At 44.4% G+C, this 27,274-nt stretch overlaps 1 protein-coding gene across 1 annotated transcript in view; it reads right to left on the bottom strand.

Annotated features, from left to right (window-relative positions):
* Window positions 1-27,274, bottom strand: part of rbbp8l (retinoblastoma binding protein 8-like) — a 38,177-nt gene that overhangs the window by 5,855 nt on the left and 5,048 nt on the right. The window contains exons 2-11 of the mRNA XM_070545236.1: window positions 24,849-24,922; window positions 24,734-24,776; window positions 23,327-23,422; window positions 13,824-13,936; window positions 13,649-13,724; window positions 13,155-13,324; window positions 3,981-4,024; window positions 2,484-2,563; window positions 1,584-2,274; window positions 1,420-1,513 (exon numbers count right to left, since the gene is read on the bottom strand). Coding sequence (XP_070401337.1) covers window positions 1,420-1,513; window positions 1,584-2,274; window positions 2,484-2,563; window positions 3,981-4,024; window positions 13,155-13,324; window positions 13,649-13,724; window positions 13,824-13,936; window positions 23,327-23,422; window positions 24,734-24,776; window positions 24,849-24,909 — 1,468 coding nt within the window. The 5' untranslated portion in view covers window positions 24,910-24,922. The remainder of the gene's footprint in view (window positions 1-1,419; window positions 1,514-1,583; window positions 2,275-2,483; window positions 2,564-3,980; window positions 4,025-13,154; window positions 13,325-13,648; window positions 13,725-13,823; window positions 13,937-23,326; window positions 23,423-24,733; window positions 24,777-24,848; window positions 24,923-27,274) is intronic.

Here is a 27,274-nt window from a genome sequence, read left to right as displayed (position 1 = left end):
CACTCCTTTCTTAGATGTGTGATGCCAATGTTGTACAACTTAATGTTGGCAAAACACAAGAGCTGATTATTGGTTTTAGGAAGAAAAAATCAAACAAAAAGGAATAGTGATGGGAATTCCGGCTCTTTTTAGAGAGCCGGCTCTTTTGGCTCAGCTCACCAAAAAGAGCCGGCTCTTTCGGCTCCCAAGTGGCTCCTCAGGTTTTCTGTTGCGTAGAGTAGATTTATAACCAAAATAATGCTAAACTATATGTAAAATAATTTACTAATGTAAAAAAAAGCAATATGTCAAATATTTATCATTTCTATGGATTCAATAACTGAACACTTTAAGAAATCTCCTCTTCCCTACTGCTGGAGCTGATTTTCTCACCGTCTTCGTCGCACTCTCCTCTCTCTCGCTCGCCTTTTACCTCCTCCTCATTCCCTCTCGTCTCCCTCCTCCCACATGTGCTCTGCTGTGTGTCTGAGTCTGATCCTCCCTCCTCCCCGCCCCTACTGCTCTGTGTGTGGACAGTCTGGACACGCAGTTACACATGCTGACCAATCGCCTGTAGCTTTCACCAAGGCAGGGGGGGAGGGGGGAGGGGGGGAGGGGATGGCTCCCAATGACGAGCCGGCTCCCGTCGTTCACTTCAAAGAGCCGGCTCTTAGAGCCGGTTCGTTCGCGACCGACACATCACTAAAAAGGACGAACAACTAAGTCCTTCAGGGGAACTTCTGAGTTAAAAATGCTCATGAAACACGAGTGTGGAGAAACCAGGTAGGTAGGCTGTAACTGTTCCAACTGTAAAGCCCTCCTCCAGAGGGTTAACGGCCAACCTCTGGAAAGTGTGGGCACATCTAAACATGTAGGGGTGAACGGTGATGCTGTTAAAAAGGTCCTGTCCAGATAGCTCCTTCTCAGTAAGCTGCGACCCGTTGACACAAGTAGGAGGCTCTGGTATGTGTTCATCAGAGGCTTGTGGCTGGTGTGTTGGGTGGGGGCGGAGCCTCACTGCTGAGGACAACAACAGAATCAGTGCTTGGGAAAGCTTGGACTCATTTACAAAAGGATGATGAGTAGACCTCTCTGGAGGACCTCCACCGTGTTTTAAGGGTCTCTATCAGTGGACGAATGTTAACGCTCCGTTGTTCCTCTCAACGTTTTAGAAGCTCTTCTCTTGCTGCTGCAGCGCGTTCTAGCAACCTTATGTGACCTTATACTGGGTGATGTTATCATGGTTGTGGTTTACAGCAGAGTCCAGTGAATGTGATTTAGTGTTTTGTCTGTTTGTTGTTGTTTTTGTGTCCATGGCAACTCCATTTCCCCCTTGGGGGTTAATAACCAACCTAACCTTACTCTGGTTAGACGCTCCCTAAGGAACGACGTTTTTACGGCTTTCATCTGAGCTACCCAACTTTCAGAGCTTTTTTTTACCTGGACGCAGGGACAGAGTGAGAACAGGAATCTTTTTTCCATTGCTTTGGTCTGTTTTAGCAGCTTCTTCTCCTTTCTGCTCCTGATCTTTGACCTGCAGTTAGAAAACAAGTCATTACGATGTGTTTCTCTGCTGCACCTCCTCCCAGAGACGTAGACTTAACCTCTTTGTTCTGATCGCCGGCGGCTTCCAGCTCTGGATTCTTGGCTGATGTTGCACAGGAGGTCAAGGGGAGGATAACGACTGAAGGCGAGGATACAGGTGTGTTCATGGGGCTTCTCTGTGTTCCCACCTCGCTGTGCATGGCAACAGGGGCGTCATCATTTAAACTTTGGTTGGATTTGGATTTCCCTCGATCTGAAAGATCCAGAGGCCCATCGCAGCTGTCTTTAGAACCTTCCCTGGAGACTCTGTCAGGCTTTGGAAGTGGAATTTCTTTTTTTTCTGGAGGTTTACTGTCACTTTCTGGGTTCTCTGGTACCCTCCTCAGTTTGAACACAACCGTTGGCTCTTTAGCAGGGGGGTGATGGGGCGTAGGTTTCTGCCACGCAGAGCCAAAGCTGTGCTTCCTGATGCTGGCTGGTGAGATGGGTGGAATCAGGTTGGGAAAACGTGGCAGATGGAGTCTGGAAGTCTGGAAGGCGGGGTTGCTTCCCGCTGCAGCTACACTGACCCAGTCCGAAGATTCAGAAAGGGGCCAGGGGAGGGAGAGGGGGCTGCTCGGGATTGGCTTAGGATGACGGGGGATTGGTGCATGGACCACAGTTCTGCTTGGTTTCACCTCCGGTGAGGAAGAGGGGTTCTTCATGGGAGCTTGGATGGGAATGGACGAATGTTGGTCAAACCCTTCAAGGCTTCAGAAAGACAGAGAAGTCAGCAAAACCACCAAGGAGGGAAGACAAAATGATTGAATTTGTTCTAGAACTCTGAGCTGTTCTCAGTCAGTTGATGCTATTGTCTCCTGTGCCGTGCTCAGAAGCAGAACAGTCCATGATTATTATGGGATGTTTAAATAGATGGTCTCAGAGCTCATCACTGAGCGTTGTCTGTGGTGATGTCTTACCTCCGCTCTCCAGCATGTCTCACACCATGGTCCATCTTCCACGAAGGCATCGCTGCAGCTGGCTGTGGCTTGTACACCTCCTTTATGGGAAATGGTAAAAGTAAGACACTGGATACACTTTTTAACCCATTAAACAAACGAATAAAGTCAACGGTGTCATCAGTAATAATAAAAGGTCCAAATGTGTTTGGCTCTATGGTTTTAACAGCATTAGTACTCTCCTCTGAAACCTGTAGCTTCAGATCCACCTACTTCAGGATGTAGAATTCAGTTGGAGGGGGTTAGGGTTCGGGTACTGATGGGGGGGGGGTTACCCCAAAATTACACTACCTACGCTCCGCTCCGCCCCCGCCTTCCGCAGCCGCTCGCTTCCGAACTCAATTTTTACTGGTACCCGCTCTACAACGGCTCCGCTCCGGTGCGGAGACCTGAGGTGCGCAAACAGGCATGCACAGGATTTTCAAGATCTTGCGATACAGTCCGAGCAATAAACGCGGAAGTTAGATCCAAACACCCGTTGTGTGGGAGAAGCATCGACATGAGCTGTTAAGTGCTCGCCCCGTAATCGGAAGGTTGCAGGTTCGAGCCCCGCTCAGTCTGTCACTGCTGTTGTGCCCTTGGGCAAGACACTTAACCCACCTTGCCTGCTGGTGGTGGTCAGAGGGACCGGTGGCGCCAGTGCTCGGCAGCCTCGCCTCTTTCAGTGCGCCCCAGGGCAGCTGTGGCTACATCGTAGCTCATCACCATCAGTGTGTGAATGTGTGAATGACTGGTTGTGTTGTAAAGCGTCTTGGGGGGTTCCAGGACTCTAGAACGTGCTATATCAAAGACAGGCCATTTACCATTTGAGAGATCAGCAGTGTTTGGATCAACAAAGGGTGACTACTTTGATAGTGGAAACTGTATTCATGGCTTACTTTTGTGCATTTAAAGTTCAGCCGCCATTGATAGTTGTTAAAAGTTGTTAAACCTGTGCATATGAAACAAAAAACACTTTTTGTTTATCGATTTATTATGAAATAACGGAAGTTGTGCTCGCTCCCTTTCCTGTTGGGCGGTTGTGATTTCTGTCCATTGACTGCGGAGGCGCTCCGGCGTCCGGCAAAAAATAGAATCGATCCTATTTTTGCCGGATGGAGGAACGGCGGGTGGCGCCACACGGCTGCAGTAGTGGAACAGCTCTGATCGACTACAATGGGACCGATTTTGCTGCGGAGTTCGTGCCGGAGTGGAGCGGAGGTAGTGGAATTTTGGGGTTAGGGTCCTGATAGGGGGGGTTAGGGTCCTGAAATGTAGATATCTCTCCTCTGATTGGCTAACAGCAACATGACTCTACCACTGACTATGTGCTCTGCACCATTGATATTTTATATTTACAAGTCTGGAGGGGTTCTGCTGTGAGGCAGAGCTGCTAATGCTAATGGCTAGCTTCTGCTAATAATAAAAATGACTTCATTTACATTTGAACAAACATGAACATGTACTGATGAAACTTACAAAACGGCTTTTGTTTGAGCCTCTGAATGATCTCAGTTCAGTTTCTGTTGAAACAAAACAACAAACTTAAAGCTGCAGCGGAAAATGAGCTGAAACAGTTATTCTATGCCTCTTAACAACGTTCTAACATCATAGAGCTACAATTAGATCGTAGAGATGAAAAAGCTAAATGAAAAAATATTTTCTTTATCTGCACAATAGAAAAAATATGATCCAACAAACAGTATAAAATCATGAGGATCACAGCGCTGGAGGAGGCAAAAGCCAGGGAGGCTTATCTAGAACCTCCACCAACAACACACTTCAGACCCAAACCGGACTAACAGACCTTCCGGTTATCCGTCTCACCGAACCGCTGCACACCCCTGGGTCCTCCACTCATCACACACGTATTCAGCACCAGAACACCGCTGGTGAGAAGTTCTCTGCTCATTAACATCAGAGAAGGAGAAACAACCGGCTGCTACCTCCGCAGCTTCAGGACAAACTACCAGAGTCCATAAAAGAAAATCACCATTTGAAGTCACGGACAACAGAAGGCGTTTGGACCTAGAAAATGGGGACTGTTGTGTCTCAGTTCCTCTGACATCGCAGGTATCCGGTTCTGGCTTGGGGTTACTCCACTGCACCTATCTCAGATGAATGCCACATTAGAGGAGAGCTTAATACGGCAGGATTTGGAGTCCTGTTTACTGATGTTTGGACTTCTGTCCTCTGATTGGCTGACAGCAACATGACTCTACAGTCTAAAATAGAAATGTTGAATGGACTTTTCCAAGCTGTGTCAGCTGTTTTCACTAAACCTAGTTGCTTAGATGCAAAGAGAAATATACCTGTACACTTAATTAGAACACGTTAAAGAATATGTCCACATTAACAACACTGATTCACAGCTACTGACAGTGACCACCGGTATCCCACAGGGGTCAGTGTTGGGTCCCTTGTTGTTTATTCTTTATATTAATGACATATGTTTAGTTTCTAAAACATTGCATTTCATACTATTTGCAGATGATACTAATGTTCTAAGTTTTGGGAAAGATTTAATAACATTAATGGACAAGGTTGAGAAAGAATTAAATGCATTAAAGTGTTGGTTTAACTTAAATAAATTAACTTTAAATTTAAATAAAACAAAATTTATCATATTTACTAATAGAGCAATTACAGTGGATACAAATCTCAAAATGATTAATACAGAAATTGAAAGAGCGAATGAAATAAAATTTCTTGGCGTAACCATAGAAAAAAAGTTAAGTTGGAAACCGCATATTGACTCAATTAAAGCAAAGTTATCGAAATCATTGGCAGTTCTCTATAAAGTTAAAGAATTTTTAGATGAAAAAGCTTTATATCTTTTGTATTGTTCCTTATTTCTGCCTTATTTCATGTATTGTGTTGAAGTGTGGGGAAACACCTATGAAACCCACTTAAAGCCTTTGTTTATAATTCAAAAGAGAGCAATCCGACTTGTAAATAAAGCAGCTTGTAGAGAGCATACACATTTACTTTTTATTCATTTAAAAGTATTAAAGCTAAGAGAATTAGTTACATTAAGAACTGCACAGTTTATGTATAAAGTGATGTATAATTTGATGCCAAAACAAATTCAGGATCTGTTCCAGATCAGAGAGAGTGTTTATGATCTCAGAGGGTATAAAATGTTTAGAAAGCCTAAAGTAAGAACTAAAATGAAACAACTTTGTATTTCTTGTGTTGGGGTTGATGTGTGGAATAAATTAGACCAGGAGCAAAAAGATTGTTCAACAATGGTAAAGTTTAAGGGTATGTTTAAATCAAATGTGATTAAATATTATGAATCAAGTCAATGAAAAAATGCATAAAACATTAAAGGTCTTTTTTTTTTTTATAAAGCTAGAATGGGGATTTCAATATATTCCCATACATTTCAAACATGATGTAAAAATTATGGAATCGGTACGCTATTCTAAAATTTTGTTTAAGTTCAAAGGGTTTGGGGCAGTAGCGGTTTTAGGCACGGGCAGACAGGGCAATTGCCCGGGGCGGCATTTTTTCATGACACAAAAGGGGCGCACAAGCGCTGAGTAAAAAAAAAAAAAAAAAAAGGAAATCTGCGCCGCACCGAGGTTTTCAATTATCTGTCATATGACAGTGTCTGGATTGGAAACAGCAAGTTGGCGCCCCCTGCAGCTGCAGGCGCTCCTGCTGACTGAGAACGTTCACGTGCTCCGTGTGTATATGAAGAACAGGAAGGGGAGGGGTGCGGCGGGGGAATTCACCTCTGCGACTTTCCCAAATGAAATGAGCGTGCAGGGGCTGAATCAACTGTATCAACATGGCTAAAGTCAATCACATCTTAACGTTCTTCCACATTTCATTCATAATATCATAAACACAGGCCTCTCATTCTTTCAGGTTTCTCTGAATTGTGTGAAATGGCCGAATAAAAAAAGGAAAAACAAAACGATTTTGTGGTCACCCCCCCATCAAGGTCAAATAGTTTAGTCCTGACTAAAGGAAACTTACTGAGTCAGGAGCCAAACAGAAGAGATGAACATAAAAAGGCTAAAACCACCAGTTGCCCCATTCAGGAAAAAAAAAAAGAAAAAAAGAAGAGAAAGATAAAGGTATGCTCTCATGATGCATGTTGCATGATGCATGTTTAACGGTTAAATGCGGTCAACTAATTGCTAACAGAGCTAATAGGGCTGAAATATTGAAACGAATATTCAAATGGTTCGAAAAAAGTCCTTGAATCGTTTTTTACTGATTCAAACTAGGATTTGTTAAATGCTCGCTGCAGCCTGTGGCCTGCCTGAACAACAACAAACACATGTTGGTCATGTTCACATAATAATAAATAAAACAATTCTACAAGCAGAAGAAAACTCCCCAGTCACCACTAACTATCCTGTTTATTTATTGCAGATGGCTGCACTCATTATTTTTACATGATTTGTTCTGTAAAAGTTGGCATTTTTGGTAGTCTACAGTTTTTTTATGTCAGTTTAAATTACAATTTCAGAGGCAATTCTAAAATATTATGGATCATGAGATCTATTAGAGATCTACCCCAACTTTTGGACTGCTCTGCCAGTCACTGTGGCTCAAGCTGAGAGGAGCTTTTCAAAACTTGACCAAGTCATACCTGAGGTCACCTATGTTTCAGGGGCGGCTCACTCACCTGGCTCTGATTAGTATCAATCACTCAGTAGGGGAGCAGATTTCATGTGATGACATTATTGATGACTTTGCATCAAGGTTAGGTTTTAATTTTAGTTTGTGTTTTCTGTTCTAAGTGCAATGCTGTAGTGATTATCTTTAGTTTGTTATGTGTGAAATATTTTTGCTATTTAGAATATTTATTATCTATTATGTTCATATATTCTTAATATTTAGTTATTGTTTGTTTTTGTATATTTAATTCTATATATTTTGATACAGTATATAATGTATAGTGCTTTACATTCTGACAACTTCATAGTAATTAATGTAAATATGTGCAACTTAGAAAAATGAATGTTCAATAGTCGTTCTAATAAAACATGCCTGTTTGTAGAAAACATGCGTGTGTTCGTGCAGGTGGGGTGGTGTGGTGGTGGTGGGGGGGCGGGAGGGGGGTCGCTCAAAGGGGGCCTCGCCCGGGGAGTAATTTGATGTAGAACCGCCACTGGTTTGGGGGGCTGGGCTTATAAGCTTATGCTTCTGCCTGCGCCCATTCTTAGCATTGTGTAAGTTGTGTGTTTGCTTGTAAACCTGCAAATGTTTCTTTGTTATATTATATTGTACTATTGATTTTAATTTCTCATTAAACTTCTCATCAACTTCAACTTCTAAGAATATCACATAGTGTTATAATAAATTATTATTTTACTCTTTACGTGTAAGCTGTTGGATTTAGTGGAACCAGTTGACATAGCTTGGTCAGGTTAAATCAACATTTCATTTTTTACAGTGCACCACAGACTCAGTTTGCTCTGCAATGTTGATGTTTTACCTCCACCAATAACACAAGCCTGGAGGAGTTCTGCTGTGTGGTGGAGTTGCTTATGCTATCAATTGGCTTCTACTAGCTGAGACCTAACCCTATCATAACCCTAACACATCCTAACCCTAACCCTGGATGCTAAACCAACAACAGCTTCCCCGTCGTGAGTCCAGATGGGTGAGCACATGAATGTTAGTGACAGTGTGACGTAGATCTGTCAGGCTTCTCTAATCCTAGAGTTTCACCGTCTGTTTTCTATCAGAAGCTAAAGCAGGAGATATGTGTAGGAGACTATTTCATGTTCAGCCTGCATTAAGCACTCAGAGTGGCCCGTTAGAATCAGAAATAATCATTACATTTTTGGTTTTCAGTGAAGGACATCTCCATGGGCTGCCACCTTACCGTGGTGGAGGGGTTTGCGTGTCTCAATAATCCTAGGAGCTAAGTTGTCTGAGGCTTTGTGCCTCTGGTAGGGTTACCCATGGCAAACAGGTCCTAGGTGAGGGATCAGACAAAGAGCAGCCCAAAGACCTCTTATGATGAATTATATAAATGGAAACCATGTTCTCTCGCCCGGACGTGGGTCACCGGGGCCCCCCTCTTGAGCCAGGCCTGGAGGTGGGGCACGTTGGCGAGCGCCTGGTGGCCAGGCTTTCACCCATGGAGCCCAGCCGGGCGAAGAGGAAACGTGGGTCCCCCTTCCCATGGGCTCACCACTCGTGGGAGGGGCCAAAGGGGTCGGGTGCGGTGTGTGACGGGTGGTAGTCGAGGGCAGGGACCTTGGCGGTCTGATCCTTGGCTACAGAAGCTGGCTCTTGGCACATGGAATGTCACCTCTCTGGTGGGGGAGGAGCCTGAGTTGGTGTGTGAGGTTGAGAGGTTCCGACTAGATATAGTTGGACTCACCTCAACGCATGGCTCTGGCTCTGGAACCAATTTCCTTGAGAGGGGTTGGACTTTCTACCACTCTGGAGTTGCTCCCACTGAGAGGCACCGAGCAGGGGTGGGCATACTAGTTGCCCCCCATCTTGGTGCTTGTACATTGGGGTTTACCCCGGTGAATGAGAGGGTAGCCTCCCTCCGCCTACGTGTGGGGGGACGGGTTCTGACTGTGGTCTGTGCTTATGCACCAAACTACAGTTCAGACTACCCACCCTTTTTGGAGACCTTGGAGGGGGTGCTGGAAAGAGCTCCTTCCGGTGACTCCCTCGTTCTGCTGGGGGACTTTAACACTCACGTGAGCAACGACAGTGAGACCTGGAGAGGTGTGGTTGGGAGGAATGCCCCCCCCCAATCTGAATTCGAGTGGTGTTTTGTTATTGGACTTCTGTGCCAGTCATGGATTGTCCATAATGAACACCATGTTCAGACATAAAGGTGTCCATATGTGCTCTTGGCACCAGGATACCTTAGGCCGCAGCTCGATCATCGACTTTGTTGTTGTTTCATCTGACCTGTGGCCGCATGTCTTGGACACTCGGGTGAAGAGAGGGGCGGAGCTGTTAACTAACCACTACCTGGTGGTGAGTTGGCTCAGATGGTGGGGGAGGATGCTGGTCAGACCAGGCAGGCCCAAACGTATCGCGAGGGTCTGCTGGGAACGTCTGTCAGAGTCTCCTGTCAGAAGGAGCTTCAATTCCCACCTCCGACTGAACTTCCAAAATGTTCCGGGAGAGGCGCGGGACATTGAGTCTGAATGGACCCTGTTCCGTGCCTCCATTGTAGAGGCGGCCAACCGGAGCTGTGGTCACAGGATCGTCTGTGCCTGTCGTGGTGGCAACCCCCAAACCTGCTGGTGGACATTGGCGGTTAGGGATGCTGTCAAGCTGAAGAAAGAGTCCCAGTGTTTCCCCTAGGAATTTTCCCAGCTGTGGTGGTGGTGGGGGGATGGGGTGGGTGGGTGGGTGGGGGGGGGATTATGACACGTCTCACCTTTATGTTAATATTGTTTTATTTGATGCACTCCACTTAGAACTACACCAATCCAGCAACTGCTGCATTTTAATAACTAGTATTAAAGGTGAGTACACCAATATTTGCACAAGAATAATTTTTGTTTTAAACTCTCAGTGACACACTTTGCAGGGGGGATTTGGCATTTAATTTTTCTTGAAGTCTGGAAAAACATTTCCTTCTGCCCTCTTTATTTGACTTTCTGCCCCCTTTATTTTGGTCCAAGATCATTACTGGGCTGGCCCTGTTAAACACGTTCTACACCCCAGCAGTGCGCTACCAACACTATCTAGAGTGGGGACGGTGTGCTGCTGACCTCTACTCAGGACGTTGTCGATCGGTGGGCAGAATACTTTGAAGACCTCCTCAATCCCACCGACACTTCTTTTAGTGAAGAAGCAGAGTCTGGGGACTTTGGGTTAGCCTCTCAAATCTCTGGTGCGGAGGTCACTGAGGTGGTTAAAAAGCTCCTCTGTGGCAAGGCTCCAGGGGTGGATGAGATCTGCCCGGAAGTCCTTAAGGCTCTGGATGTTGTGGGGCTGTGTTGGCTGATGCGGCTCTGCAATATCGCGTGGACATTGGGGGCAGTCCCACTGGACTGGCAGACCGGGGTGGTGGTCCCCTTATTTAAAAAGGGGGACTGCAGCGTGTGTTCCAACTACAGGGGGATCACACTCCTGAGCCTTCCTAGTAAGGTCTATTCAGGGTTCTGGAGAGGAGGGTCCGTCGGATTGTTGAACCTCAGATTCAGGAAGAGCAATGTGAATATAAGAATAAGGGAAATATTTCATTAAATTAACATTTAAATTATTTATATGCACCATTAAAAAAACCATGTTTTGAAATATATAAAGTGCACCAAACTTGACTCAGTCCATTCAACAATTCTAAATGGACAATTATGTAACTCATCAATTAATTATTTGAAAGGATAATTTGTCAATTAAATGCTGAAAAAAATAAACAATACATTAATGAGGCAAGAACTTTTTTAACTTGAACATACCTACACCCACAAGTCTATTTTTACCTGGAGTCTCCTCTCAAGAGTGGCTGAAGTAATATTACAACTTTGACAGAATACAAATTCTCTCTCTCTCTCTCTCTCTCTCTCTCTCTCTCTCTCTCTCTCTCTCTCTCTCTCTCTCTCTCTCTGGAAGCCCCACTCTAAGGGCCTTTGCAGTGTATTAGTGACTCATATATTGTACAACCACAGTCATAAAGTTTTCAATCAGTAGTTTTATTTCCATATGTATTTTTCCAGTATCACAAAAAATGTAATTTTTTATGGTTAAAACCATCTAGCTTAAGTGCACTTTTTAAAACACTGCCCAGCAAACATTGGGACGTTTAATGACAGTTGAACGGTCACAACTGTAAAATAATATCACAGGAATTAGGAAAAAATAACATGACATCTACTCTATTTTCTTTGCCCGGACTCGAACCTGGATCCTCCGGGGGAAGAGTCACCTGCTCAACCAGCTGAGCAATGACAACAACCACTGAATTTCAGATTTTTTTATATAGATATAGCTCCCATCATTTTGGTCCGACAGGAAGCCAATGGGCCAATGAGGTAGAGGGTAAAGTGCGGGAAAAACTAACCAATCAGAGGACAGAGAAGATCTGCCACAGGCCACGCCCCCGGAGTTGCCAAAACCCCTTAACAGCCGAGCGAGCGGAGTCAGAAACCGAGGGCGCAGAGAGGCTGCCGCGCGCACGTTTTCCTCTGCCATGTGCTCGTTGGCAACGCGCGTACGCAGGTTTGTCACTTGTGCACATCCTTGTGCGCTCACAGACACAGTTTGCTCCCTCTCAGTGCACAAATGACCTCTCGCCATGTATATTTTCACTCGCGAGTCCCGTTCACACGCGTGATGTGGATCCAATCCGCGATTGTGTCTGATGTTCTTCGGATGATAACAGCTTTATAGATTAGAGCAAACCAAATTCTTTTCACCAGAACTCAGCTTATTTTGACTCTGAATGACATCGCATTCACACACAGGTTCCTTCATCACGTTTAGTTACATCCACTCACAGTAAATGCTTAGTTAATTAGTCATGTTTTAATTGTCTGTAAAATAAATTCTCACTTTTATAAACCTGACTCTTTCTTGAAATAACACGAAGTGTGGTTGATCACTGAAAAAGCAAAGAACCTAGATCTTCTGAATTAAAACCTATAATCTTCTGATAATTACAATAAAGACCTCGCAGGTTAATATTTTATATTTACATAGAACAATACATCTTCCTGGTCATAACAAATACAACTCATTGATTTGCCTATGCTACACATTTGTCACCGATTCTCTTCATAACCTTTATGGACAGGATTCCTAGGAGCAGCCAAGGTGTGGAGGGCATCCGTTTTGGTGGCCTGAGGATCAGATCTCTGCGTTTTGCAGATGATGTGGTCCTGTTGGCTTCATCAGAACGTGATCTTCAGCTTTCTCTGGAGCGGTTCGCAGCCGAGTGTGAAGCAGCTGGGATGAGAATCAGCTCCTCTAAATCTGAGACCATGGTCTTGATCCTGAAAAGGGTAGAAAGCCTTCTCCGGGTCAGGGATGAGGTCCTGCCCCAAGTGGAGGAGTTTAAGTATCTCGGGGTCTTGTTCACGAGTGAGGGAAAGCTGGAGCGTGAGATCGATAGGTGGATTGGTGCTGCATCTGCAGTGATGCGGGTGTTGTACCGGTCTGTCGTGGTGAAGAGAGAGCTGAGTCAGAAGGTGAAGCTCTCGATTTACCGGTGGATCTACGTTCCTACCCTCACCTATGGTCATGAGCTTTGGGTAGTCACCGAAAGAACGAGATCGCAGATACAAGCGGCCAAAATGAGTTTTCTCCGAAGAGTGGCTGGGCTCTCCCTTAGAGATAGGGTGAGAAGCTCGGACATCCGGGAGGGGTCAGGGTTAGGAGCCAGTTGAGGTGGCTCGGGCATCTGGTCAGGATGCCTCCAGGATGCCTCCCTGGTGAGGTTTTCTGGGCACGTCCAACCGGGAGGAGACCTAAAGGTAGACCCAGGACAAGGTGGAGGGACTATGTCTCTCACCTGGCCAGAGAACACCTTGGGATTCCCCCGGAGGAGCTGGCCCAAGTGGCTGGGGAGAGGGAAGTCTGGGCCTCTCGCCTTAGGCTACTGCCCCCGCAACCCGACGCTGGATAAGCGGATGAAAATGGATGGATGGACCTCTTAAAAGGCAAATTTTTGTAAGTTTACAAATGCGTCCCCCCCAATGGCCTCACCGTCTTTGTGGTCTCCCTCAGTCTTCACTCCAACGTCGCCATCTACTGGCCTGTTGCTGGTCTGACAAGCTGCTGAACTGATGAGGGCCACGACTCCAGAGGACGGTGAAAGGTCAGGGTTTTGTTTAACGTCTAAAGTGTTGCTGGAGGAGTTGTCGCTGAGCCCTTTGCTACACACACACACACACACACACACACACACACACACACACACACACACACACACACACACACACACACACACACACACACACACACACACACACACACACACACACACACACAATGGATCAAAATGATACAGAAGAAAACTTTACTACAGTGCTTAAATGAAATAATTTCCACTTCCAGTTGTTATGCTTCATTTGAAATATTAATATTTTTATGATGATTCTCTGTTTGTTTAGATGAATCAGCTGATGTTGCTTGTGTTTTGCCATGAGTGACAGCTCCAACTCTAAATCTTATTCCAGATGAATTATAATGTAAATCACCCAAGTGCTGCTCGTAAGGTCCGGTTCTCGTCTTTAAGTTTCAGGTTCTCCTTCTTCAGGTTTGTCATTTCTCCAGCTGCAACAGACACAACCATAGCAGCACATTCATGCTCACAATGACAGAGACTAACGGGTTCATTTCTGGTCGTAGGAGATGAATCAGAAACATCAGTACCTAGAAGAGAGATGTGCTGGAGGCTCTGGATTTGTGAGGCTTCAAATTCCTGCTGTTTCCTTTTTGCTACTTCCTGTGTTACGGTGCATCTGTCACAGAGTCCAGCCCTCAGTCTGAGCAGGAGAAAGAGCCACAACATCACACAACATCACACACAACACACACATCGTACAACATCACACAACATCACACACAACACACACATCGTACAACATCACACAACATCACACACAACACACACAACATCACACACAACACACACAACATCATACAAGATCACACAACATCACACAACATCACACACAACACACACATCGTACAACATCACACAACATCACACACAACACACACAACATCATACAAGATCACACAACATCACACAAAATCACACAACATCACACAACATCACACAACAACACACAAGATCACACAAGATCACACAACATCACACACAACACACACAACATCACACAAGATCACACAACATCACACAAAATCACACAACATCACACAACATCACACACAACACACACATCGTACAACATCACACAACATCACACACAACACACACAACATCACACACAACACACACAACATCACACAACATCACACACAACACACACAAGATCACACAACATCACACACAACACACACAACATCATACAAGATCACACAAGATCACACAACATCACACAAAATCACACAACATCACACAACATCAAACAACAACACACAAGATCACACAACATCACACACAACACACACAACATCATACAAGATCACACAAGATCACACAACATCACACAAAATCACACAACATCACACAACATCAAACAACAACACACACAACATCATACAAGATCACACAAGATCACACAACATCACACAAAATCACACAACATCACACAACATCAAACAACAACACACACAACATCATACAACATCACACACAACACACACAACATCACACAAGATCACACAACATCACACAACACCATACAAGATCACACAACATCACACAACATCACACACCAACACACAACATCACACAACATCACACACAACACACACAACATCACACAAGATCACACAACATCACACAACATCACACAACATCACACAACATCACACAACACACACATCGTACAACATCACACAACATCACACACAACACACACAACATCACACACAACACACACAACATCATACAAGATCACACAACAACACACAAGATCACACAACATCACACAACATCACACACAACACACACAACATCACACAAGATCACACAACATCACACAAAATCACACAACATCACACAACATCACACACAACACACACATCGTACAACATCACACAACATCACACACAACACACACAACATCACACACAACACACACAACATCACACAACATCACACACAACACACACAAGATCACACAACATCACACACAACACACACAACATCATACAAGATCACACAAGATCACACAACATCACACAAAATCACACAACATCACACAACATCAAACAACAACACACAAGATCACACAACATCACACACAACACACACAACATCATACAAGATCACACAAGATCACACAACATCACACAAAATCACACAACATCACACAACATCAAACAACAACACACACAACATCATACAAGATCACACAAGATCACACAACATCACACAAAATCACACAACATCACACAACATCAAACAACAACACACACAAAATCATACAAGATCACACAACATCACACAAAATCACACAACATCACACAACATCAAACAACAACACACACAACATCATACAACATCACACACAACACACACAACATCACACAAGATCACACAACATCACACAACACCATACAAGATCACACAACATCACACAACATCACACACCAACACACAACATCACACAACATCACACACAACACACACAACATCACACAAGATCACACAACATCACACAACATCACACAACATCACACAACATCACACACAACACACACAACATCACACAAGATCACACACCAACACACAACATCACATAACATCACACACAACACACACAACATCACACAAGATCACACATAATCACACAACATCACACACAACACACGGTATCACATAAGATCACACAACACACACAACATCACACAAGATCACACACCAACACAAAACATCACACAATATCATACAACATCGCACATAAAACACACAACATCACACATAACACACACAACACACACACAACATCACACAAGATCACACACCAACACACAACATCACACACAACACACAACAACACACAACATCACACAACATAAAACAACAACACACACAATCACACAACATCACACAACAACATCACACAAGATCACACAGACGGGCTTCTGGCTGAGGATGGAGTAGGACGCGAGTCTGGGAGCTCCTGCCGACTTCGATGAAATTGTTATTCATTTGCGCTTTTTTTTACCATATTTCTTGTCCTAATTTTGATTTTTGAATTATTTTGTTGAGACGTTTTAATCGGCTCAGCATAAAATGGCAGCAAAAAATGTTAAAACCCACAATGCTACTCAAACACAACTGAAGCTTGGTTTGCAAACCGCGGCCACACCCTCAAGTGAGCCGTCGTCTCCTGCAAAGTTTCCCTTGTGCCAAGCTAACCCTGATATCGAGGCTCTCAAAGTCGAGTTGCTTGCTTCGTTGAGGAATGATATTGCTGACATTTTTAAAAAGGAACTTCAGGACACTCTGGGTGATGCTTTGTCCACCATTAAGTTCGACCTGCAGGCGGTGAAGACGCAGCTGGCGGTCGATAAAGCTACCAATGAATCTACCATGTCCGAGCTAAAAGGTACGGTCAAGGAGATGGAGCATGCACTGACTGTTTGTTCTGATGATGTTGCTGAGATGAAAACTACTATCAAGAGCCTCACTGCTCATGTAGCCAAGCTGGAAAACAAGTGTGAAGACTTGGAGTCCAGGTCGCGGCGCAACAATGTTAGGATATTAGGAGTACCAGAGGGCCCTGACACGTCCACCACTGCTGCCGTAGCCTCCTTGCTAAAAGAAGCATTTGACCTGGGGAAGGAGCCGCTTTTGGATCGTTCACACAGGACCCTCCAGCCTACACCTAAACCTGGCGACCGACCACGAGCTATTATATGCAGGTTTCATTACCACACTGATTGTGTTGACATTTTACGACGTGCTAGAGAACGCCGACAGATTAAAGTTGGAGACCGAACCATCTCAGTCTTCCCCGACTACACCGTCAAGGTGGCATGGGCTCGTGCTGCATTCAACACGGTCAGGCAGCAACTCCGTGGCATTGAAGGTGTCCGGTACGGCCTGCTTCATCCAGGACGACTCCGCATCACATACAAGGGTGTTGAGAGGGACTTTGTCTCAGCAGAAGAGGCAAGTGATTATGTTAAAACTTTGATCTCTGGGTGAGCCTGAATAGCCTCTTAGTTTGATGCTGTAATGTAACTAAGTGCTCACGCTCTCGTTAGGTTTAACGCCACCTGTGCATTGTTTTCTTAGACCGCTGTGCCAGTTATTATACTGTTGGTGTGCTGATTCCTTTTATTTTCATTGTTAACTAATGATACTGAATTATATGATATACTCTAGAGTTCAAAGGACTAGGTGGTATGTTGTGAAGCGCACACTGTTATACTGTAGAGAAGTTGGCGAGAGGTTGTGGTTTTCTTTTCTCTCTCTAGTTCCCTCTCTCGCTTTTATTTTGTATTTGGACGCCAGTTAGTCCAATCACCTCTGTGAACCATTTTTGCTACTTTGGGGTACACAGCTGTCTCCTTTGTTTCGTTTTGTGGAGACTTGGGGTGTGTTTGTGTTGGGGGGGGGGGGGGGGGGGGGTCCCACTTGGCTCTTCATGGCCGCCTGCATCTTGGTTTTGTCTTTTTCTTTCTCCTTTTTATGAATGGTTAATGGTAATATAGACCCCAGCATTGCTGGGTCAGGTATGCCTCTTAGGTTTATTAGTTGGAATATCAGAGGTATGGGTAACCCTGTTAAGAGATCTAAGGTTTTCACTCACTTGAAACGTCTGATTTCTGACATAGCTTTTTTACAGGAGACTCATCTCCGTATTAAGGATCAACATAGGTTATATTGTCCTTGGGTAGGTCAGGTTTTTCATTCAAATTTCAATTCAAAGGCTAGAGGAGTGGCCATTCTCATCTATAAGAAAGTTCAATTCTCTTCGACCAATGTTATCGCTGATGGGAACGGTAGATACATCATTGTTGCTGGCACCCTAATGCAGAAAAAGGTTTTGTTGGTAAACGTATATGCCCCGAATTTTGATGATGCTGAATTCGCTAATAGATTACTAAGTAACATCCCCTTTCTGAATACACATTTGCTTATTTTTGGTGGTGATCTGAATTGTGTTTTTGTTCCAAGCTTTGATCGTTCTGGTCCTCGTAATTTGACTCCATCATCTATGTCTAAAACATTTTCAGATTTTATGATACAGAATGACCTTGTTGATCCATGGAGACTTCGCAACCCTACAATCAAAAAATTTTCGTTTTTCTCCCAGGTCCACCAATCTTATTCCAGGATTGATTATTTTTTCATCGACAGAACTCTAAATTCATGTGTTACTAATTCCGACTATTCTGGTATTGTAATATCTGATCACTCTCCTCTGCTATTAGATGTTCAACTCTCTACATATAAACGTAGTCCTCCTCTTTGGAGATTTAATTCTCTCCTTTTGGCTGATAAAGAATGTTGTGAATTTATTTCAAGCTCTATTGACGAGTTCTTGTTCTTTAATCGTGATGATTCTGTTTCATATTCTCTGCTGTGGGAGACTCTTAAATGCTATTTGAGAGGTCAAATTATTTCTTATTCTGTACGTACTAATAAAAAGATTAATGCCAGGCTTAAAGAACTTACGGTGGCAATTAGTAACTTTGATCAAAGTTATGCACTGAATCCTTCTCCAGAATTACTCAAGCAGCGCCTTGATTTGCAAGCCGAATTTGATCTTATGTCAACCAAAGAGGCTGAGCACTTATTACTACGCAGTCGTGGCTCATATTATGAATACGGTGACAAGGCTAATCGCTTGTTGGCGCATCAGTTACGACGTCAGGCCTCTTCTCGTGTGATACCTAGTATTAAAAACTCTTACGACAATATTACTACAGATCCTTTGAAAATTAATTCTACCTTTAAAGCATTTTACTCTTTGTTGTACAAGTCAGAATTTCCCACGGATAAAGCTAAAATGAATGAATTTCTTCAGTCTCTTTCAAACCCGGTTATCGGTACTCATAAGGCCGGGCAACTGGACTCCCCACTATCTGCTGATGAAGTATTAAAAGCTATCACAGCTATGCAGTCTAATAAAGCCCCAGGCCCGGATGGGTTTCCTATTGAATTTTATAAAACATTTATTGGTAAACTGGCACCTTTGCTTTTGTCTGTGTTTAACGAGTCCTTGGAATCAGGTTTATTACCTACTTTCACGCAGGCCACCATAGCGCTCCTTCTCAAAAATGACAAGGACCCAACTTCCTGTGATTCCTACAGGCCATTATCTCTGCTTAATGCCGATGCAAAGGTATTGGCTAAAGTAATTGCATCTCGCCTTGAGGATGTGCTTCCTCGAATTAACTCCGAAGAGCAGAACAGCTTTATAAAGGGACGGCAATTGTTTTTTAATACCCGTACACTCTTTAACGTTATTTACTCAAAGCATCTATCTCAACTTCCTGAACTTGTGATTTCTTTAGATGCTGAAAAGGCTTTCGATAGGGTGGAGTGGGAATACTTGTTTGCAGTTTTGAAGAAATTTGGTTTTGGTGATAAATTTACTTCCTGGATTCGGCTTCTTTATTCATCCCCTAAAGCCAGTGTTCATACTAATGATGTTTACTCTGATTATTTTGCGCTGGGTCGAGGTTGTCGGCAAGGTTGCCGTTGCCCTTTGTCACCTTTACTCTTTGCCATTGCCATCGAGCCGCTGTCCATTACATTAAGATCTTCTTCTGTATTCAGGGGAATCATCCGTAATGGAATTACACATAAAGTATCATTGTATGCAGATGACTTGTTATTATATATGACTGACCCTGCTCGCTCCATTCCTGCTGTTTTAAGTACTCTGGAGAACTTCAACTCGTTTTCAGGTTATAAATGAAATTTAGGGAAAAGTGAGTGTTTTCCTGTTAATATGGCAACACGTCAACTTCAACAGTCCGATCTACCCTTTCGTCTTAGTCCCTCTGGGTTTAAGTACTTAGGGATTAACGTGACTCGCTCTCTATCTGGCCTTAAATCAGCAAATTTGTCTCCTCTTTTATCTAGGATCACATCTGATATTCAAAGATGGGGTCATCTCCCGCTTTCTTTGATCGGTAAGATTAATGTCGTTAAAATGAACATCCTACCAAAATTTTTTTTTTATTTCACTCAATTGCCTTATTTTTGCCGGAACATTTCTTTGTTTCAATGGACAAGATTATTGGTTCTTTCATTTGGGGAGGGATGCCGCCTAGGGTTGCTAAAACGTTGCTGCAGCAATGCAGATTTAGTGGAGGACTTGCATTACCTAATTTTCTAGCTTATTACTGGGCCGCTCACATTCATAAACTCTGCTACTGGCTAAAATCTTCTGGTTCCTCGTGGTGTAAATTGGAGCTATTATCATGTAAGGGCTCTTCTTTACCAGCTTTGCTCTATTCCTCTTTACCCGTAAAACCCTCTTTGTATACTGATAATCCGGTGGTTCTTAACACACTCAAAATCTGGTTTCAGTTTAGATGACACAATAATTTTGGAATGCCATCCTCTTCGGGTCCTCTAACCAACAATCATTTGTTTCCCCCTTCACTTTTGGACACGACATTCTCAGTGTGGTGTGACAAGGGTATAGAACAGTTTAAACATTTATATGTGGATTGTGTGTTCGATAGTTTTCCCAATTTGTCTTCTCGTTATAATCTCCCTATTCCCCATTTGTTTCGCTATTTTCAAATTCAAAATTTTGTTGCCAAGTGTTTCCCAAATTTCCCCTCTTTACCTCCAGAACAGCGGTGGGAAACTATGTTATATTTTATTCCTCATCACAGAGGAACCATTTCAAAACTTTATGATGCTATTCTGTCTTTTAGTAACCATTCTGAGGTTAAGCTTAGGGGTATATGGGAAGGAGAACTAGGAATTGGAATACATGAGGAGTCTTGGGAACAGGCTATAGCAAGGGTACGATCTTCCACCTCCTGCGCTCGTCTTGGACTTATCCAATTTAAGGTTATTCATAGGGTGCATTTCTCTAAGTCTAGACTTTCTGAACTGTATCCGGAAGTGGAAAATAGATGTGATAAATGCCAGGCTTCTCCTTGTCACCTTAGCCACATGTTTTTTTTGTGTCCTGAGTTACAACGTTTCTGGACAGGGTATTTTGCTATTATGTCAACTGTTCTTGGGGTAACTCTTCATCCTTGTCCTCTGATTGCGGTATTCGGGATTCCTGATCGCTCACTTATACTGGACTCCACACAAAAGGATATCATTGCCTTCACATCCCTATTAGCGAGACATTTAATATTGTTACATTGGAAGTCTGCTAAGTGTCCTACTGTTTCCCAGTGGCTTAAAGATGTCATGTTTTTTTTTTAAACTTGAAAAACTTAAATATACGCTGAGAGGTTGCACGGCCAATTTTTTTCATAAGTGGCAACCCTTTATCTTTTATTTTACTAGTCTAGAGGTATTACCTGTTTAAATGTACTTCTGATATTGTTATATTCTGGTAATATGTTTGATGGTCGTGTTGATCTGTGTGTGTGTGTGTGTGTGTGGGGGGGGGGGTCTTTGTTTTTGGTATGTTTTTTTGTTTAATTGTCTTGTCCCCCTTTTTTTGTTGTTGTTCTGTCTGTTTGTTGTTATTTGCCTAGAAAAATGAAGAAAGGTTAATTGTATTTTGGTAATTGCAAGTACTGTTGTTTTCTTCTTTCAATAAAAATATTAAAAAAAAAGATCACACACCAACACACAACAAAACACAACATCACATAACGTTACACAACATCACATAACATCACACAACATAACATCACGCAACATCACATAACAACACGCACAACATCACTCAACATAACATCACACAATATCACAAAACAACGCACAACATCACACAACAACACACAACTTCACACAACATCACACAACATCACACAAGATCACACTCCAACACACAACATCACACAAGATCACACAACATCACACAAGATCACACACCAACACACAACATCACACACAACATCACAACATCAAACAACATCACACACAATGCACACAACATCACACAACAACACACAACATAACACAACATCACACAACAACATACAACATCATATAACATCATATAACATCACACAACATCACACACAGCAAACACAACATCACACAAGATCACACTCCAACACACAACATCACACAACATCAAACAACATCACACACAACGCACACAACATTACACAAGATCACACACCAACACACAACATCACACATCACACAGCAACACACGACACACAAAACATCACACATAACATCACACAACAACAAACAATATCATACAATATCACACAACATCACACAACTCACAGCATCAAACAACATCACAGACCATTACACAACATCACACACAACATCACACAACATCACACAACAAACAACATCGCACAACACACAACATCACACAACAACACTCAGCAACACACAACATTCCACAACATCACACTACACACCACAACACGCATCACAAAACATCACACAACACACAACATCACACAACAACACACAATATCACACAACAACACACATCACACAACAACACATATCACACAAAAACACACATCACACAACAACACACAACAACACTCAGCAACACACACCATTACACAACATCACACTACACACCGCAACACACATCACACAACATCACACAACAACACACAACATCACACAAAATCACACAACAACACACAACATCACACTACACACCACAACACACATCACACAACATCACACTACAACACACAACATCACACAACAACCCACAACATCACACAACATCACACAACAACACACAACGTCACACAACATCACACAACAACACACAATGTCACACAACATCACACAACAACACACAATGTCACACAACATGACACAGGCTGGTTTTTAATGTTTGTCTCCCCCTTCTGGCAGGGAGAGCAATCACAAACCACATGCCACTGCAGGATTGGGCCACTGAAAAGAAAGAAATCTAATCTCAAGATTCCAGATTTCTGACCTTTTCCTCTGAAATATTAAAGTCAGAATTATATTTCTTTCCTTTCGGTGGCCCTAGTCCTCTTCCATAGTTTCTTCAGCAAAACTGGAGAGTTGCTAACCAGCCTCTGCTTAGGAAACTAACGGAGCTGGAGTGGATTATCCGTACCTGTTTTCCAGCGTCTTGATGTTCTCTGTGAGTAATCGCTGCTGCTCTTTCATCTGCTGGTTTCTGGTGAAAAGTTCCTCCATTCGTTTAGAATCGCTGTCGACAGGAAATAAACAAAATTGTGTGCAAAAAAGCACCTTCAGTGTTATTCAGGCCAGCAGATGGGTCTTCTCTGTAGTTAGTGCAGTGGCTACACTACGCAGCTGTGATGTCACCTCATCAAAGACAACGAGCTAACTAGCGTGCTAGTTTAGGCAAGTAGCTCTCTAGGCTATGAAAAGAAAACAATTTTTCTTAAAACGTTTCTCAGAAAAAGAGTAACACAAGGAGCTTCATAAAACAAAAATACATAAAACGTAATAACATTTTTAATGAAATGACAAATTTTTTTTAAATGTAAGGAAAGGGAGAGAGAAAATGAATAGGAAAGAGGGAAACTGATGGATGCCAGGAAAGGTGGTGTTACAGCCAAATCTGTGACCTAGTGTAATGTGTGACTGCAGGGGGCGCTAATGAGTATTTCTCATTTTCTAGGTCTTATAAGAAAGAAGAAGAGCAATAACGTAAGCTGCCTGTCACAGCTCTTTCTTCTGGTGAGGAAGGTGTTGCTGAAAGATCGTAGCAGAAAAAAAACTCGTTAGAACGTTCAACTGATATCGTTCTGCTCCAAATACAAATAAATCTCATTTTCATCCACTGTGATGCCAGAAAAAAAGGTGAAGCACCAAATCCCAGCTGTGACAGCCCTTAGGCAGCTTACGTTGTTGTTCTTCTTCTTTCTTATAAGACCTAGACAGTGAGAAATACTCATTATCACCCCCTGCAGTCACACATTACACTAGGTCACAGATTTGGCTGTAACACCTACAAAGCTCTGATCACTGGACAAACTGCTCTACCTCCTGAGCTACTGCTGTTACTGATTTCTGAAAAGTCCTGTATAATTCCTGAAAAGTTAAAACTGAGTTTGAATAAAAGAAATACAAGTGGCCGTTGCCACTTGCAGACGCTCCACCAGGGGGCAGCAGACATGCATAGGACTGGATTTGGCAGGTTTGTGATGAAGCACCAATCCTGATCTAGAGACAAATATCTACGAGGGGTTATTAAGTTCATTTCTGACCTGTTTGTGTTTAAGATTCCAACCCTTTTCCATCCGGTTTGCTTTTACTTAGAGATGACTTGAAGATTCAGTGAGTCAGTAAGAGACTTGTTCTGACACGAGCTCGTTTCCATGCTGTACGAGTTGTGAATGAACTGGGAGCCAGGTGCAGGCCTGGCATGCCCACCAGTCAGAGGACTGAAGGTTTGTGCTGGCTGAAACGTGATCTATCTAAACTTCGTGTGTGGTCTGAAAGGTTTGAACTTCTAAACATGATGATAGGAAACGATGAGGAGCGGACTCACCAGCCCTTCTTGGTGGACAGTTCTTTGACTTTCACCTGCCACCCTGGAGCAACAACAACATGCTTTAATAGGACTTTGCAGTGGATGAAGTCAAACTCCCAGTGGTTGCACTCACCTTCCACTTCTCGCTCGTGGACCTCCCGCAGCTTTTGCAGCAGGTCTTTGAAGCTCTCCATGTCTAAAGGTGCTCTGAAACAACAACGGAACAGAGTTTTCCCACTTTTCCCCATTAGAAGAATGGAAATGAGCAGAATTTCCCGTTTAGAACCTCTAGATTTGAGCTGAATCAGTGCGCCACACCCTTGATCCATCGTTATTACGAAATGATAAAACTTGTGAAAACACTCTCAGAACTGTTGAACGTTATAGCCCGAGGACTGTGGTGTGGATCTGAGAAACACAGCACACTCTGCCTTTCTCATGTAGAAGCAGACATTTTTTCTGTCATATCGAGGAAAACCCGTCCGACTGGCTCTGCCAGCTGTGGGAGGGAAGGCAGTTTGTGTTTCAAATACATGAAAAACAGCTTTGGGTGTTTGTGTCCGAACTCTGACATTTAAAGAGAATTTGAGAAAGGAAGTCCTAATTCTCGTTATTTTTTAATCCATCCGAGCCCACACAGGAAACAGCACCCCACGCTTCCACACACAGCGATGCTTTTAAAGGCCACACCACGTTCTCGTCCATGGTTTCATCCATTTACGATGCTGAGGTCATGAAATATTGTTCCCTAAGTTCCTACATTACAGCTCACCACAAGGGAAGACTTAGATTTTAAATGACAGCAGAAGCATGAGGGGACTCCAAAACCAGAATCTCTCTCAGTTGTGACGGTTGAAGACTAAATATTTCCAAATTGTCTTAAAATGTTCTCAAAATTTCTCGATTTGCTTGCATGAGTCACAAGGCCTCTCTGTTGCATAACAGCGACCTGGAACATGTTCCAAAACTTCACTAAATAAACCAAAAATACTGTCCTCAGCATCTGGAACCTGTTTCCCAAACGGTCCCAGTTTCATTTGAGCCAGAATACGCCTGACGGAGGCGCAGACGGACCGCTCCTGCTATGTGGGCACCAGACTGGCTGTGTGCTCCCCCGGAGTTGGCCCACGGCGTTTGGAAGGATGCCGGGCTCCACCGTCACCCCTTGTCCCCGGACGGAGCCGCGAGCTCGCAGCTGCCCCGGCTCGGCGCGCCGGCTTGGACCCGCCCCCAGTCGGATCAGCTGTCCCATCTCCGGTCCAATCAGCGCCCCCGTCATCTGCAGGCAGAGGAACCACGCCTACAGCCCAGCTGACAGAGCTCGCCGGTCTCCAGGTGGAGCTTGGCCGGATCCGTCAGCTCGTCAGCCTCTGGGAGTTCCAGCTGGACACCCTATCCTCCCCGTATCTCCAGGAGAGGGTTTCTGTCCAGCCAGCGGCCCCGCCTCCGGTCCAGTCAGTAGCTCTCTCATCTCCAGGCCAAAGGACCGAGCTCGCAGTCCATCCAACAGAGCTCGCCAGTCTCCGAGCTGAGCTGGTCCGACTCCGTCAGATCCTCAGTCTTCAGGAGTTCCAGTTGGACAATCTATCCTCCCTGCTTTTCCAGTTACTGGCTCCACCAGGTCCCGTGCCACCAGTCCAGTCAGCGCCAGTTTCAGCAGTGGTCCCAGAGGTCGCGCCGCATCCTGTTCCAGCGGCGGTCCCGGAGGTCGACGCCTCCTGTCCAAGGGTCGACGCCTCCAGGCCAAGGGTCGACACCTCCAGTCTCGAAGTTGACGCCTCCAGGCCAGAAGTTGACTCCTCCAGGCCAGAAGTCGACGCTTCCAGGTGAGAAGTCGATGCCTCCAGGCCAGAAGTCGACGCCCCCAGGCCAGAAGTTGACGCCCCCAGGCCAGAAGTCGACGCCTCCAGTCTCGAAGTCGACACCCCAGGCCAGAAGTCCACGCCCCCGGGCCAGAAGTCCACACCCCCAGGCCAGAAGTCCACGCCTCCAGTCTCGAGGTTGACGCCCCCAGGCCAGAAGTCGACGCCCCCAGACCAGAAGTCGATGCCTCCAGTCTCGAGGTCGACGCCTCCAGGCCAGAAGTCAATGCCCCCAGTCTCGAGGTCGACGCCTCATCCACTCCAGAGGTCGACACCTCATCCACTACGGAGGTCGGCGCCTCATCCGCTCCAGAGGTCGGCGCCTCATCCGCTCCAGAGGTCGGCTCCTCATCCTTTCCAGAGGTCGGCTCCTCATCCACTCCAGAGGTTGACGCCCTCTCCAGTCCAGAGGTCGACGCTCTCTCCAGTCCAGAGGTCGATGATCTTTCCAGTCCAGAGATCGACGCTCTTTCCAGTCCAGAGTTTGACACTCTTTCCAGTTCAGAGGTCGACGCTCTTTCCAGTCTAGAGGTCGACGCCCTTTCCAGTCCAGAGGTCGACGCTCCCTCGTGTCCAGAGGTCGACGCTCTCTCCAGTCCAGAGGTCGACCCTCTCTCCAGTCCAGAGGTCGATGCTCTCTCCAGTCCAGAGGTCAGCGCTCTCTCCAGTCCAGAGGTTGATGCTCTCTCCAGTCCAG

The sequence above is a fragment of the Nothobranchius furzeri genome, chromosome 15 (assembly GCF_043380555.1).
Source record: "Nothobranchius furzeri strain GRZ-AD chromosome 15, NfurGRZ-RIMD1, whole genome shotgun sequence".
Taxonomy (NCBI): Eukaryota; Metazoa; Chordata; class Actinopteri; order Cyprinodontiformes; family Nothobranchiidae; genus Nothobranchius; species Nothobranchius furzeri.
Note: the sequence above shows the minus strand (reverse complement) of the source record. Positions and strands in the feature narration are given on the sequence as shown.